General features: G+C 41.6%; 1 protein-coding gene across 4 annotated transcripts in view; it reads right to left on the bottom strand.

Annotated features, from left to right (window-relative positions):
• Window positions 1–15,896, bottom strand: part of robo3 (roundabout, axon guidance receptor, homolog 3 (Drosophila)) — a 183,642-nt gene that overhangs the window by 14,046 nt on the left and 153,700 nt on the right. For all 4 annotated transcript variants that reach the window (XM_032576308.1, XM_032576310.1, XM_032576309.1 and 1 more), the window contains 7 exons: window positions 13,400–13,605; window positions 5,785–5,866; window positions 3,493–3,661; window positions 1,132–1,420; window positions 834–1,050; window positions 389–513; window positions 61–244 (listed from right to left, as the gene is read on the bottom strand). In XM_032576308.1, the coding sequence (XP_032432199.1) occupies window positions 61–244; window positions 389–513; window positions 834–1,050; window positions 1,132–1,420; window positions 3,493–3,661; window positions 5,785–5,866; window positions 13,400–13,605 (1,272 nt within the window). The remainder of the gene's footprint in view (window positions 1–60; window positions 245–388; window positions 514–833; window positions 1,051–1,131; window positions 1,421–3,492; window positions 3,662–5,784; window positions 5,867–13,399; window positions 13,606–15,896) is intronic.

Consider the following 15,896-nt stretch of genomic DNA (forward strand, 5'->3'; position numbering starts at 1 on the left):
TCCTTTGCAGTCCCTCCTTAAGCTAACTTTCCTCCTGCGGGAAGTGTTGAAGAAACTCACTGATGAGAACAGACACCGGATGACTGCGAGTGCCAACGCCAGCGCCCGTCACCGCCGCCACCTCCACCTGGTAGAGCACGCCGGGAATGAGGCCCTTCAGCACTGTGGACTGCGTGGTCCCGTCCACTGTCCGGTTGACGAAGTAGCGCGTCTGGTTATCACCGCCGCTGCCCACGCACCAAACCTGTTGGGACACACTGCTTTTCATGATCATACTGAAACAGCTGCTGACTGATTTAAAGAATGCCTTTTTCGCTGATTTTTTCCAAAATGGAGGAGATTTTACTCTGGAACTTGTTCAGAGTGGACCCGGGTGGGACGTGTTTACCCGGTACTCCTGGATGATGCCGTTCTGCATGTTGCTGGGTGGAGGCTCCCAGGTGACGCTGATGCTGGAACTGTTGCTGAGCTTCACTGTTGCCACTGTAACTCCTCTGGGCGGCGCACTGGGGACTGTGAGAGGAGGCTGATGTTTTATCGTATAATCAAAAAGAATGGACTACTTGTAAAGTCATGTAGAGAAATACATCAAGCTCCAAGTTTGTTTTGGCAAACTTAGGACTCAGCCAGGTCAATCCAGAGTCTGCTGAATTTTGCACCAACCAATAAAAAGCCCCGGGCTGCATGAGTCAGTGAATTGGGGAAGAATTTAATGAAACTACGGATCAATATAAACAAACTTAAACTGCAGAATAAGATAACATGGAGATCTGAAACGCAGCCCTGCAGCCTCACAGAGTCCACTGCACTGATTGGTGAAAGCAACAGATTACCTTCTTCTCGAGTTCGGATCAGCAGCGTTCGGCTGTCCTTGCCCTGGAATTCGTCGAAGTACGGACGGATCTTTATCTCGTACTCAGTTCCTTTGAGCATGCCCGTGAGGACAGTGCTGCGCTCTGAGGGTGAGTTGATGTCCTGGAGGAGCCAGGTTCCCCCACTGGGGCGGTAGAACAGGCGGTAGCCCTGGACGTATGGAGACTGGCGGTCCACCTAAACACCAACCACACCTGGGTCAGCCAAGGGAAACAAAGAATGGAAGCGAAGAAGAAGGGAACGGCATGAGTCACTCACCGTCCAGGACACTCGGATGGAGGTCGAAGTGAGCATGACGGGGTCCTGCAGCTGGACAGCCACCTCTCCCAGCTCTCTCTGCACCTGCCGGTGGTCCACCCCTTGACCCGTGGGACTCACGTCCTGCGTCCTGACCGGCTCAGAGATGGGGCTGGGGTCGCTCAGGCCGTAGGCGTTGACCGCTCGGACGATGAACAGGTAGACGGTGTTGGGAAGAAGGCCTGTGATGGTGTGTGTTTCCATCTTCACCATGTCTGCTACAGTCTGCCATGTGCTGCCTGCTGATTGACTGTGTGGGGATTAAAGGGACTTTAGAAGTGCTTACTTTATGAAGGAGACATTACTTGATTCCCTGGGGCAATAAAATCCATGAATTACATGGAGTAACGGCCACTGGCATTTAAGTACTAAATGTAATATACATAAAAACAAAGGGGTTTTTATGTGACAGAGCAAAACAAAGCAGTACCACGTTGTGAAGTGGAAGGAAAATAAAACTGAACTGTATTATTTTCAATTCAGGATGGAGGGACTGTGTGAACAGGAGTACTCAAGTCTTGCCACACATCCTTAATGGAGTTTGGGTCTGGACTTTGACTGGGCCATTGTCACTCATCAATATGCTTTGATCAGAACCATTCCATTGTTGTTCATGTACCATCGAGTGTTCTTCCAGGTCTGGCCCAGGTCTGTATCTAGCTCCATCTTTTCCCATCAGCTCCAACCATCTTTGCTCTAATCTGATCACATCTTAAGCTTCTTCCACGTGTTTGCTGAGTCCTCTACGGGCCTCAACATTTCATGGCTTCCCTTCAGCAATGAATCTTTTCTTGCCAACGGATTAAACCACCTGAGTTGTGGATTCCTGCTGCTCCCCAGAATTACCATGGTCCTTTAGGTTGCTTCAATGATTAATGCTCTATTTGTCCGGCCAATCAGAACAGGTGGACTATCCCCCCGCCCCCTCTTAAGAGGCAAATCAAAAATACACGCATAGCAATTTATGTTTATTGTTGAAAAATGTAACGTTTTTATAATGCAAACCAAGTTCTTTTGTTTTAAAATTCTTCCGTTGTGTCTCTAAACAGAGCTTCTAGGCTCATTTTCAACCCCCATCCTCTCCTGACTAACGTTGGTAGTTGTGATGTAGAAGTACAAAATGCGCAGCCCTTCATATTGCGTTCAGGAGTGGTGCTCTCTTTACAGTAATAACAATAACTAATCAAAATATTTCAGGGCGGTTAAGGGGCCTTGTTGGATCTCTCTTCTCAGAAAAACAATACGTGTGACCCAAATTTGACCTGATGCAACTTCCTGTGTCAGTGAGTAGTGGACCGTTGCTTGTAGTAATGTAGGGATGTAAACGGGAAATGAGGGCTTGTTCTGGATTATGTGGCCCTCCCCCAATGGATTACACATCATGCTTCCTTTCTCCTGTACCCTGTGAATTTATTCCAACTAGGCTTTGAGGTGAAGTCTAACAACTACTGAACACCACGCAGGAAAATGACTCATGAGAACACGTTACACCCGCAGGAGGCCCTTTCAACTAGACTTTGTAAAACTCACACGAGGTCGGAGTAGAAATAGAGTCTCAACAGGAGAAAAAGAAAAGAAGCATAAAATATAATCTCGAAGATCAAAATTTAAGCAGCTCACCTCGGCACCTGAGGGAATGAACATTTTCTGCAAAAAAAACCCCATTGCTTCCTTCAATAGGTTTTCTAAAGAATCAGTTTGCATCATTCCCTACCACGGAGGACATCTGCATCCGATTAATCTCAGCCAGAGTTCCCTCTGCATCGAGTTGGAAGGATTTATTTTCTCTTGAAGCGTCTCCCTGTGTGGTAGTCGCCCCCCGCCTGCCCTCCCGCCATCCCTCTGAGTTTAATATAGTTGTAATTTATCCAGGGTGGACAACATCTCAGGTGATCCTGAGTACTCAGCGCTTCAAAAGATCAAATTAACCCATTGACTGGTGTAACAGGATAACCTGACATCAACATTTTTAATTGAGGAAACTGTCTTTTGACTGATTGGCTTAGTCATTGCTTTGTGGCTGAAGATTATTAGTGTACATATTCTCATGTGAATGAGCTAAAGTTTTAATACAGCCTTTCTTTAAGTCAAAGAATCACTCCTCTGGTATCAAGTTCCTTGGACTAGGTAGAAAAAGGTGACATTCTCTTATTCCTTTACCATTAGCTATTGATGTAAAGAAGTTTAAGCATCCATCAGAAACACCCCCCTATTGTTTTTCAATTTCGACTTGATTAATGTCTCTGGAAGTACTGGAACCCAAAGACCAGAAGCAGCTTTCTGAATTGAACAGGAAATGCACAAAAAAAAAAAAAAAATCACCTGAAGGCCTCAATGATGTAGGAGGTGACAGCAGCTCCGCCCTCGTGAGCGTTGGGTTGCCAGGTCAGAGAGACGCTGTTCTTGGACACATCTGTGACGATGGGCTTGTGGGGCGGGCCCGGCAGCTGGAAGGGCTCGGTGGCCTGAGCGACCGACGTGTCGGCGCTCTCTGCGCGGCGAAGAAAAAGGTTATGGTGTACGCCGTCAGAGTAACCGTCTCCGGGACATTTACATTATGTGGCTCCAGGAAGCTCTTACAGCTTTTACAATAAGTCCAACATTCAGCAGCAATTGCCTAACAAGAAACGTCAGCTTAACCTTAAGCGTTACAGAATATTATTATGTTGTTTCTCTCTCTTCCTGTGCCAGTTGTGAAGTTTTATCAACCAGAAATATTCCATGTCCTAAAGGGTTACATAGAAAGCCAGCTGACTATGTTCTCTGAGCTGAAACCAGAGCTGCTAACTGCCTCACCAGCGTAGCCATTAGCATGTTTCCAGCCTGGTTACATTAGAATCCTATCAGCGTTATTCTTCACATTGCTGCACATTTACACACATACTGCTGGAAAATGTCCCCAAGGCTGCATGGGTTAATGATTTACTTAACCAGACATTTGCTCGATTCAACATTTTGTTTTCTTAAACCAACAGCACACATGCTACAGCTGACCAAATCACCGAACGTTTGCCTCTTCAGAAGGAGTTTTCATTATGGAGAATTTTTTCTTTTAAATTCAGACAATCCAGAACCAGACAGTGGAAGATTCAATAGAATATATTGTTAGTTTTATATATAAAAATCCATTCAATAAATTAGAATATTACTTAACAGCTCATTTATTTTAGAAACTTCACCACTAAGGAAAACATTAGACAGAATAACTACACTCAGATGAGTAGTTGAAAGTCCCCATTCTTGTTAATTATGATGATTTTTCCATGTACAGCTAATGAAAACATGACATTTAAAACTGGAATATTACACTAGTCTAGTAAAAACAGGCTCCTGGTTGTACGCTTCGTTTCATCCACAGGATCTGGACCCTCGGTTATTGATTGAAATTTTACTAAAGTTTGGCCATGACATATGCAACGCAGCAGTTTGACGTTATGAAGCTGACCAGAAATGACCTGCGCTAATAACAACAATCCTCCTCTGTGGAGAGAGAAGTGCCAAGCTGAAGGAGGCAGCTGTTAATATTAATTCAGTATTTGGAGGTGGACAACACAGGCCGCACCGCTTCGTTCACTTCCTCTGCTGCCATTACTAAAACTACAGGCGGACCACATTTCTACAACAGCGCGGAAAATCTACACAATTCACGACTTCTCGTTCTGTTCGCTGATTGGCCTGTTTGAAATTCCACTGGAGGAATCGGATCTCAAAGATCTGTGAAAAAGTTTGCACATTTGTCTGATTCACATAGTCTTTGTAAAGGAAATTTTGTGTCAAACTGGTGTATTCAGGCAAATGCTTTTCTATGCACTCTAGTGTCATTTAAACAGGACAACGAATGAGTGTTTTTGAAAAGCTGTTGAAGTTAAAAGCAGGATAAAAAGGTGTAATTCTCAAAGAACCGTGCAGGTCGGGCCACGTATTTGGCATCGAACAGTTATTGTTACATGAAATTCAGTTGCAATTTTAATGCAAGATAAGGAATAGGGGAGAAAAAAAAGTAGATTGTAAAGTTTCAAATTGTAACGATGATGGTTGTGTTTATGCAATTTTTCCTTTAGTATTGCTCACTTTGTTAATGAGATGCCGGGACAGCAACGATATAAGATGCAATATACAATGGAAGATGTGCAGTGATCTGGGCCTGCATCTCCGAAAAGCAAAAAATTGGGCAATGGATGTCCTGTTTGTCAGAAAATATTAGGGAAAAAAGTTTTTAAATGACTGGGAATGACGTTTCATCATTATGTTGGGATTGAATAACTTGTTAACTAGTTGGCAACAAGATGAGAGATATCTTGTTGCCAGATGTCCTATATTAAATATCCACAATATAGGAAGCTCACACCTATTTGCTCAGTTAAACTCAGGTGGTGAATTATTTTTTTGGACAGGAAGTGTACAACCACAGAAGAAATTGTCTTGAATTTATCCTGGTTTCATTAAACCAGAAAAGTACATATGGAAAAAAAAATCATTTTGTGTGCATTTTTATTATCATTCCAACTTTTTTTTTTTTTTTCCCATTTACGGTGGTACAATATTTCTGTGTTTGGATACTGCCTCGGGGGAGCTGTCATTTGCATGTAATTAAATCACACAGAGACAATTTACCTTTGACTGTGAGCACGCCACTCCAACTCGTCTCTCCGCTGGAGCTGGAAGCCAGGCAGGTGTAAACTCCAGAATCCGTTTCCTGGCAACCACCAAATTGTGCATCATTAGTTTGGTGCGCTTGTGTGTGTGAGAGTGCGATGGTGTGTTAATGCATCCATTACAAGTGATTGGGACTAAATGTCATATCTCTCAAACCAGAATGTTTGTGATCAGAATACTGAGCAGCAGGAAGTTGGCTGGGATGAAAAGCCAACACAACAGAGAGATGATAATAACTTCACCTCTGGATCCCTTTCACAACTCGGTAAAAAAAAAAAAAAGCCTTTTTAATATTGTTTTCCAAAGCCGTCTGGCTCCCATTAATCCCAACACGTTTAATAAGTACACTTGAAATGGGACATCAAGAGTCACTACCATGTTTCAGTTCTGGTTTCATTTGATAGAATTAGCTCAGTTGTGCAGGTGTGAAACACAAAGGTTGGATCACCTATTTTGAATCAAAAATAAGCACAAAAACACACAGCGATGATATACTGCATATGAGACTTTATAACAAATAACTGGGTTTATTTCAAATGTAATGAACATGGAGATGGAACAGAAAGGAGAAAAGAAAAGAGGGGGAACGGTTTAAAGGGAAAGAAAAATAAGAATAGAGGAGAGAAAGAAAACTAAAAAGAATACAAGAAAACACCCTAGAAATCTGCTTCTACACCTGCAGAAAGAGAAAACAAAACAAAACTGAGAAACCATAGCAACAAACAACATATGCATATATAACAATAACAAATACAACATCACTGAAACACCAAAACACCGTTCTTTTTTTAATCTGAAAAGGGAGAAGTGGATTTAGTGAGTAGTAGATTTGAAATCGGACCCTTTCACATAAAATTCAAATAAACTGCACCTAAGACAAAAACCAAAACAGGTATTATTACTTTTTAGACAGTAGATGATTAAAGTGAAGATATCTTGCGAGTAAAACTTACAAACTGTTATGTTATCTCTGTGGGGGAAAAAAATCTGAATGCTCAAATGTTTTTTAAATATTTTATCTGTATATTTGGTAAAAGACTTGAAAGGTTTGTTGTTGTTTTTTTAATTTTTTTAAAACAAACAAATAAAACAAACACTTCTCCTTATAATCAATTACTTCTAACCATATTTGAATATTTCCCAGGGGGGTACCTAAATAAACAAGCTGTTTCAATTAATTGATTCAACTTTGGAGATTTTGTCAATTGTAGTTATTTCAATGTTGCCGTAATTGAAATATTCTCAGCGGCCCTATTTGAAGTCAAAGCTGAAGTCAAGCTTGTGGCTTTTATGTTCCTCGTCTGATTCCTTCACACCAGAGGCGGAGAGCTGCAGGAAGGATCAAAGGACTGAATTTTAATGACCAGGGAGAGGTCTTGAGATTTCTGAGGCTCCAGTCTTTTTCTGCTCAACAGCTACTTAGTATTCTGGACAGGGTAGACGTAATTAAGAGGTGTGTGATAAATGTGCAGGGTCTATGGGTGTGTGTGTGTGTATATGTGTGAATGTTAGCTATTAAATTTTTGGGGGGCAAGCCAAAAGCTAGACGGTCTGTGAAATTGCTTGCAACGCAGGGAATGTTGGGGGAAAACTCTTAGTGGGACAGAGAGGTAAGCAATGACACACAATGTCTGACCGGCTTTCTGAAGCGTCATTGTGTTGCTTCAGGGGTCTTGTTCATTTATCCCCCCCATATCAACTATTTATCTCCAGCTTGGAATTTAAAATCCAGCCAAATAACGGCAAACTGGCGAATGTTCTGAAGAAATAACAGAGAGAGGAGATAACAGAAACCCAAACTCCACACAATCCAATCCAATATAGCGTCACTGAAGAGATTTTTGAATGCGTTTCACTATCATTTGGATGAAAAAGCACATAAGACATAAGATAAGGTAAACTAAATTTACTGGAGTGTCAACAGGATGTGAATAAAGAAGCAAGTAATATCCCTCACGCTAATAAATTGCTATTCATGTTTTACCGTACAGAATTTGTTGACCAACTAAGCCGGGACTCTAAAGACGTGTCACAACTCTAAAACACCACCCGTATCCACTAGTGATATGGACTTTCTACAGATGCTGTTTCAATAGTATTGGGTTATTTGTGCGACAATACCACAAAACTCGCAGACTAGTTTTGTACTATAGTGTGCAGACACTTTGTCTGTACTGATGAAGATTCATCCACCTCAGCATGCTAAATGATTGGAGTATTTCTAGCTTATCGGTTTCCAGCTCAACTGAACTGATTTTCTGATTTAGATAAAAAATTATGAATGTGGCTTTAGTGTAAAAACAAAACATTGAGCAGTCAGTATGACTGCAAGGTGCCTGGAAAGGCACGATGGATAGACAGACAGATAGCTAAACAAAGAGGTGCTTAGGAATGCTAGGACCCTTTTTGCTCTGAAAACAGCAGTAATCAAACCACTTATAAAAAAGAACAATCTGGACAAATCACTAATGCAGAATTACAGGCCGATCTCCAACCTCCCATTCATCAGCAAAGTTATTGAAAAAGCTGTGTGTAAACAATTAACTAGCTTCCTAACTATAACCAACCACTTTGACTCCTTCCAGTCTGGTTTTCGTGCTCACCACAGCACAGAGACCGCCCTCATAAAAGTGTTCAATGACATCCATATAAATACGGACTGTGGCAGAACCACAGTGCTGGTTCTGTTGGATCTCAGTGCAGCTTTTGACACTGTTGACCATGACATATTACTGAATCGACTGGAGAGTTGGGTCGGACTCTCCGGTCCAGTGCTAAACTGGTTTGAATCTTACATAAAGAACAGGGATTTCTTTGTTTCAATTGAAAACTTTTCATCAAAGAGGTCAAAGGTCACATGTGGGGTACCCCAAGGTTCAATCCTAGGACCCCTTTTATTCAATATTTATATGCTCCCACCAGCTCAGGTTATAACAGGAAATAATATTAGCTACCACAACTATGCAGATGACACACAGCTCTACATTACGATGTCACCAGGTGACTCAGAGCCCATCCAATCACTGAACAGATGCTTAGAACAGATAAATGTGTGGATGTGCCAAAACTTTCTCCAGCTGAACAGAAACAAAACTGAAGTTATTATTTTTGGACCTAAAGAGGAACAATCTAGAGTCAACGCACAGCTTCAGTTATTACAACTGAAAACCAGCGATCAGGCCCGAAACCTGGGAGTAGTGATGGACTCTGACCTGAACCTCCAGAGCCACATAAAGACAGTTACAAAGTCGGCCTTCTATCACCTGAAGAACATTTCCAGGATTAAAGGACTAATGTCTCAGCCAGATGAGATAGAGAAACTCATCCATGCGTTCATCTTCAGTCGTATTGATTATTGCAACAGCGTCTTCACAGGTCTGTCCAACAAATCAATAAAACAGCTGCAGCTGATCCAGAATGCTGCTGCTCGTGTTCTCACTAAAACCAGGAAGATAGAGCACATAACACCAGTTTTAAAGTTCCTACACCGGCTCCCTGTAGCTCAAAGAATAGACTTTAAAATACTGTTGTTAGTTTATAAATCACTGAATGGCTTAGCACCACAATACATTAAAGATCTGCTGTTGTTGTATCAACCTTCCAGACCTCTCAGGTCTTCCGGTTCTGGTCTGCTCTGCATCCCCAGAACCAGAACCAAACGAGGAGAAGCAGCTTTCAGCATCTATGCACCACGAATTTGGAACAAACTTCCAGAAAACTGTAAAACAGCTGAAACACTGACTTCTTTTAAATCTCAACTGAAAACCCACCTGTTTAGAATTGTATTTGAAATGTAATCAATTACAAATTTAATGATGGAACTTGACTTAATGATTGATTCTATATTGCATTGTGATTCTGTGTTTGTTATGATGTAAAGCACTTTGAAATGCCTTGCTGCTGAAATGTGCTATACAAATTAAATTTGATTGATTGATTGATTGATTAGATAGATGTAACACTTTTTTGGTACACTGACATATATGGCAAGATAGGAAGAAGTGTTACAGGTCGAATTTAAGAAATTGGGCAAATAAATGTGAATGGAAAACAGTGCATACAACAAACTACTTTAGAAAGGCACTGTTGTTGCTTTAGGAAGAAAATCCATCCATTTCCTTCTGTTTCCCTGTTCAGAGCTGTAGGGGTTGGGGCCTGACCCAGCGGTAAACGAGAAACAGCTGGAAGTGTTTCTGGACATCCTGGTCTATGGACACCAGGATGGTCATAAACCAGACACAGGCAGGACTTACAGGATGCATCAACATCATAGGGGTAATAAACTTAATGTGAATGTTTTTGGGCTGATGGAGGACACTGGAGGACCAAGAGGGAAACCACACATTCACAAGGAGAACACAAACACTTGACACAGAAAGAGTCTGGCCTGGACTTTCAAGCAGGACGTTCTATTCGATAAACAAGCAACGAGCAATTAGTGTATTTTCTAGTTATGGACCACATTTCTGACATGGTTCAGTGAGACATTGGAGTTAAAGCATGTCCTTGATATTGAGGTCTCCCACCATAACACACCAGCTCATGTGGAGGGAGGAGGTGTGTTGAATGTATTATTAAGTAGTGGATTGTTGGCCCTGCAGATGCTTCCCAGCTGTCCAGAGTGCTTTGTGTTTAAATGGGAAGGCGGCCTCGTTGGGTCTTGCTATTAGCTGTTACAGTCCCGTTTGTTCATCATTCTACAAAGCAGACCCACAAACAGCATCAGCTTTCACTAACGGACTCGCAGGCCATTTTCCTCCCACTGCAAACCTTATACATTATGCAGAATATGTGCCCAGCACAGCCCATCATGACTAATGAGTCAGTGATCACAGCCCTCTCTTCTCCTGGATCTGTGGGCCAGCTCATCAGTAACAGTGACAGAGGAATTACTCAGGTCTAAGTGGCTTGTCAGGCTGTCCTGCAGAACGGGGGACAGGTTATTCCCACTCCCACACCCCCTCTACATGGCAGATCCCTCGCTCTTCCTTTTCCTCCTCTGGAGGAGCTGATCTTGAGTTGACCTGGGAGGCAGCTGATGGTGCTCTGTTCCCTGAAATGGGAAAAAGCAGATCCCCAGATGGTAGCGTTTGATCGGTGGTGGGCTGGTGGGGCAAGCTGCCAAGACACCTGACTGTGGATGAAGGCTGGCAGCCACAGGAGCTCAATGAAACAGATTGTAGGAAAATGGGAAGAAGCAACAGGAAGACAGAAAAGGAGGGAGGAGAGCTGAACAGGCCCACACTTGAGAACTGAGCATGCGAAAATGTTTCTATTTATGATTTTGTTCACATTTTTGGGGGCTTTTAGGTCTTCTACCTTCACTGTCCGACTGCTAGCCCTCTGTTCTGAGGCTCACAGAGGCCTGGTCATGATGTCAGCTCATCTTTTGTTGGGTGCAGAAGGAAAACCTGATTATGGTCAGTAACATACGTGAAGTGGGATTTAAAGACAACTTGTGAACACAATTTCCTACTATAACCCAATCACTCCCCGTCTTAATCTGTTTACTTGTCCCCAATGTAGAGCTTCTGGTTCTCCCCAGGCTTTGTTTGTCTTCCACACCTTGCATTACCTATCCCCATCCTGTACCCCATGCCAGCATTAACCATTTAACAACAACACATACACATACGCCCCAACACACACAAACACCCAGTCTACCTTGGCACCAGTGTGAGGGAGAGCAGAAGTGTGTGTCTGGCAGAAGTCCCAGGGTAATGGCATCTAGTCTTTGCCAGGGTACAAGGAGCAAACGCACCATCTGTCCCACTGCAGGGGCCACGATTCAATCAACTTATTTATACCCACTATTGAAGGGGTAAATGTTCGGTTGATTTCATGGTTGTCTTTAGGTTTGTATCATAGGCTTCTGTCGCTCTCTTTTGACTGTTCCTACAGGCATCATAGGCATATTTGGTCCAAATAAGGTACGTTCATATTGAATTCCAGCTAATGCGCAGATATCTAATATGTACAAAAAACAGGCGTGCTTAAATTTGTTTGTTGTTATCGGCCATCAGACTTGGAGTGTGTTCACACCAGCCCTGTTTAGTCCGCTTTAGTCAAACTCTGGTTCGTTTGAAAATCTAAAATCTCCTTGCTAGAGATTCCTTCCGGATATTATGATATTATGTAGTGTAATACCAGTAAATATTGCCTCGTAAAAGCAACAGTAATACCAGACAATAACTTCAGCCCAAATTTTCATATTGGTGCACCTGCAGTGTTTTTAAATCAGCTAATAACGGATCAGGGGAAGACTTGTTCTGTAAAGTCCCGAAGACTCTCAGCTGGAACTGCGATTCTACAACGTGTCAACTAAAAATGCATAGAACACGTTTTAGTTTTTTTTTAGAATTATTATTGTTTCCAGCTGTTGTAAGCTATTTGTAATTTTCCACATCATAATTATGCTTTGTGTGTCTATCATACAAAATGTCAATAGAACACATTAGTGCATGTTGTTAAAATGTGAGAAAAACTGAAAATGTTCAGGAGGGATGAATAGTTTAGCAAAGGACTCTGCAACATTGTGAATGGCAATAGTTGAGCATCAAAATATGAAATTCACTGGGGCGAATAATATAAAAGAATGAATGTTGTCTGCTTGTGTAACAGGTTCAGGGCCCTCTGGAGTAAATATTTGGTTCTAGACAAACTTTGCTCGATCGTTCCTCCTTTGACATCTTTCATGTTTGCTTGTGTAGGTTGTATATCCTCTAGGTCAACATGATTAATGAGAAATCCAGCTGACCGACACTGGACACAGTCAATATGACTGCTGAACTTGACTTTCTGTTTGGACTCAAATAACAGGATCAGTGTCTGGAGTGGACTCAAAAGTAGACATTTTGTTCTTTTATCTGAAACTAAAGCTTTTCTTTTTTTTTCTTCCTGATCACATTGAATCAAATTCTACAGCCGAGCGTCATTCAGAAAGGATTTTGGAAACGGAGCACTTCCAGTACCTCTTCTCTCTACGTGACGAGTGAGGTTAAAAAAGAAAGCTTCAAACTCCCAGCTGTTTCTGCTTCGGTCCTCTCCTTTCAGTCGGCCTCCTGCCTGCTCCTGTGCCTCCGTCTCTCCCCAACTCACTCAGTCACTCCTCACTTGCACTGATGCATTGAGGATTTAATTACCAGTCTCAGAGATCGTTACTCATTGAGAACCCACAATCAATTAATGCGCGAGCCTCTTCCGAGCTCGTCAAGGCTGCAGTGACCTCAGGTGCTGCGTTGCACCCAGGAGGGAATTCTGGTCAGAATGGATTTAATTAGCATGGAGTCAGATGGTGTTAATGACCGTTAATGGCCTTGCAACGCTCATTATCATGGTGATTGCACGCCGCCTTTTTCTACCTCCACTCTACTTTTAAACACACCCCATGTGAACCAACCACAAGGCTGTATAAGTCACAGTCTCCGGTTCCACCAGATAAAATATGTTCATGTTGTATAAAGTGCATTAAGTACATTATGCAGACCGTGAACACGGGTTATTAGGTTTGGGGCGTAACGGGATGAGATAAAAGTTGGAACTGGGCGAATAAGTGGGAGTGTTACTGTCTCACCTGGAGGCGGGTGATTTGAAAGGTACCATTTTCCATCAGGCTGACTCGTCCGTCGTTTCCCAGAATCCTCTGGCCATCCTTCTCCCATTGAATGCTGGGGATGGGGTTGCCCATGACGTGGCAGTGCAGCTGAGCGGTTGAACCGGGAGCTAGAGTGTGATTGCCTGGCCCCTGTCGGATGATGGGAGGGACCCTGTCTGAGGGTGCTGAAGGGACAGGAAACAGCAGAACGATTTAAGAGTTAGAGATGAAATGCTAATATCTGGTTTTCCTTATTGGATTATTAGCATCTATTTAAATTGTTGGTTGGCATCGTGTTCCCCCCTCGCTAGCATCTTTTCCAGTTTGGTTATCACATATTCTAGAGTTTGAAAGGACAATATCTCTCAACTCCCTTTTCCAGTTCTTTGAATGCACCGAAAAATCTCCCGGTGAGCAGAATCGATCGATTTTAAGATCGATCTGCCCAGATCGGCATCTGGTTGGTCAAAAAAAAAAAAAAGTCAACCTTTTTCTGATGAGCGAGTGCAAGGTTCTGATAGACAAAGTTACACAGATCACATTACTTTTAGAAAAGGCAGGGTTAGACTCAAAGTTAGCTATTTTCAGTACCAGTGAGATATTAGGTGGGACTCGACTGAATGAATATGTTATAAATACAAATGTGGAACTTTGAGTGCAAACATAACTAACATGACTAACTGCAAACATAAGCAATACTTCAAATCAGGAACCCTATTTGCTGCTAAATTATTGAACAATTAGACATAAGAGCTGAACAACAAATATTTATTGTTATTTATATGTTACTTATGTTGTCCAACCATCAGATTGGTGCAAAGTTCTATTATACCCATTCAGCTTTCAAGTGTTTCAGAAATCCCTGATCAATCATGAAAATTTGTCTTCGGAAATGTCGACTGTGGACGCTGACATTAGCATTAGGGACGTCTGTGCTGTTGTAGCATGTTTAGCATCAAGATGCTATTTTAGACTTGAATAACTTTGCTGATAGGCTAGCTTCTTTTAGCATAACTTGAACACAACAATAGTCTTTTCCAGCGTCCAATCAGATTGTTCTTTGAAGCATAAATTTACTCAAAGTCGGCCAAGAGAAGCAGCTTTGTCGTCCATCCAGGTTGTTTGTCGATGTCACTTGTGCGTCAGATTTACTGGCGTACACAAAACGGACAAATACAAAGGTTCCGGCCGGAACTTTTGTATTAATATTTAACTTTGCATTAAGATTTTTTAATGCCCTTAAAGAGCAGTAAGAAGCTAAAAGGAGGATTTTATTTCTTAATTGGGCTGCAGGAGAGTGAGAGAAAGCAAAACCTTCAACAGAAAGAAAGATGGCTGAACTGAAAACAGTGAAGTTTCCTTTTTCTATCCTTTTAGATTCTTTTAGTCACTGTCTATCAAGCAACATGTTGAATTTGGAAATTGTTGTCAGCCTTTCTCTTATATTCTTATAAGAATATAAGAACTTAAAATTATTAACACAAACTGCTACTTTTGTAATGCTACTCACAATAATACAAGGTGAGCCAGGTAAAACCACCAACTCCACCATCATTTCGTCCTTATTTTAAAATAGCAAATCCTGTTTAATAGACTGCAATGGTCTTCTACTATAAATTAGTCATGATCACTCACAGCTTGAAGGCTGGCAAAACAAATTTTCAGTGCTATACTCAAATATTATTAAAATGAAATCCTGAAACAGAAATTAGAATCAGCTGAAATTTGTATCTGGCTTTGCTGAAAACCTTACAGAAAAAGAGATCTGAAATCAGTTTTTATCACTGCCTCTCCACTCATTACTGTCCAAAAACTAAAATCAAACCTTTCCTCTTTGGCTTCCACTTGTGCGCGTGTGTCCTGCCAAATGACACGTAAAATGTTCAAACTGAAGAACTTCTCCTCTCGAAAGCTCTCAGGTCCAACCTCTCTGGTGTTTTGCTCCATTTTTAAAATGCAAATCAATGACATAGTTTTGTTTTTGTTAATCAGGCAGGATGGTGTTACTTTACCTCCTATGAGAGCAACAGACCCCTGTTATGAGTACATCTGTGGAACTTTGAAATTCGGATTTCAGTGGGTGAACAAACAGAAATCATGAATCCCTACTGTATTTAACCTGTGCTGAATGTAATGTAAAAATCAATTTCTTAAATCTATAAATTATGATCAGTCTTTAAAAAAATATGCCTCCTACTGTTTGGTACTCTATGTTTAGTTTGTCATTGTGTTTTCAATGATACGATACAAAAGAGAGGTACAGAACGAAACATTTTGCAGTCATTCTACTTTTCAGAGGGATGCCAGTGGATTTAAAATCAAACTGTACCTGCAAAATAAACAAAAAACAGTTCATAGTTGTTTATATATATTTGTCTTCCAGAGTCCCACCTATAGCTTAAGAATATAGTATACTTTTTTTTTTTTTTTGGACAGTTGTACTGTAGGTGATACACATGCCTTTCTAATGTAAAAC

This window comes from Xiphophorus hellerii, chromosome 11 (assembly GCF_003331165.1).
Source record: "Xiphophorus hellerii strain 12219 chromosome 11, Xiphophorus_hellerii-4.1, whole genome shotgun sequence".
Taxonomy (NCBI): Eukaryota; Metazoa; Chordata; class Actinopteri; order Cyprinodontiformes; family Poeciliidae; genus Xiphophorus; species Xiphophorus hellerii.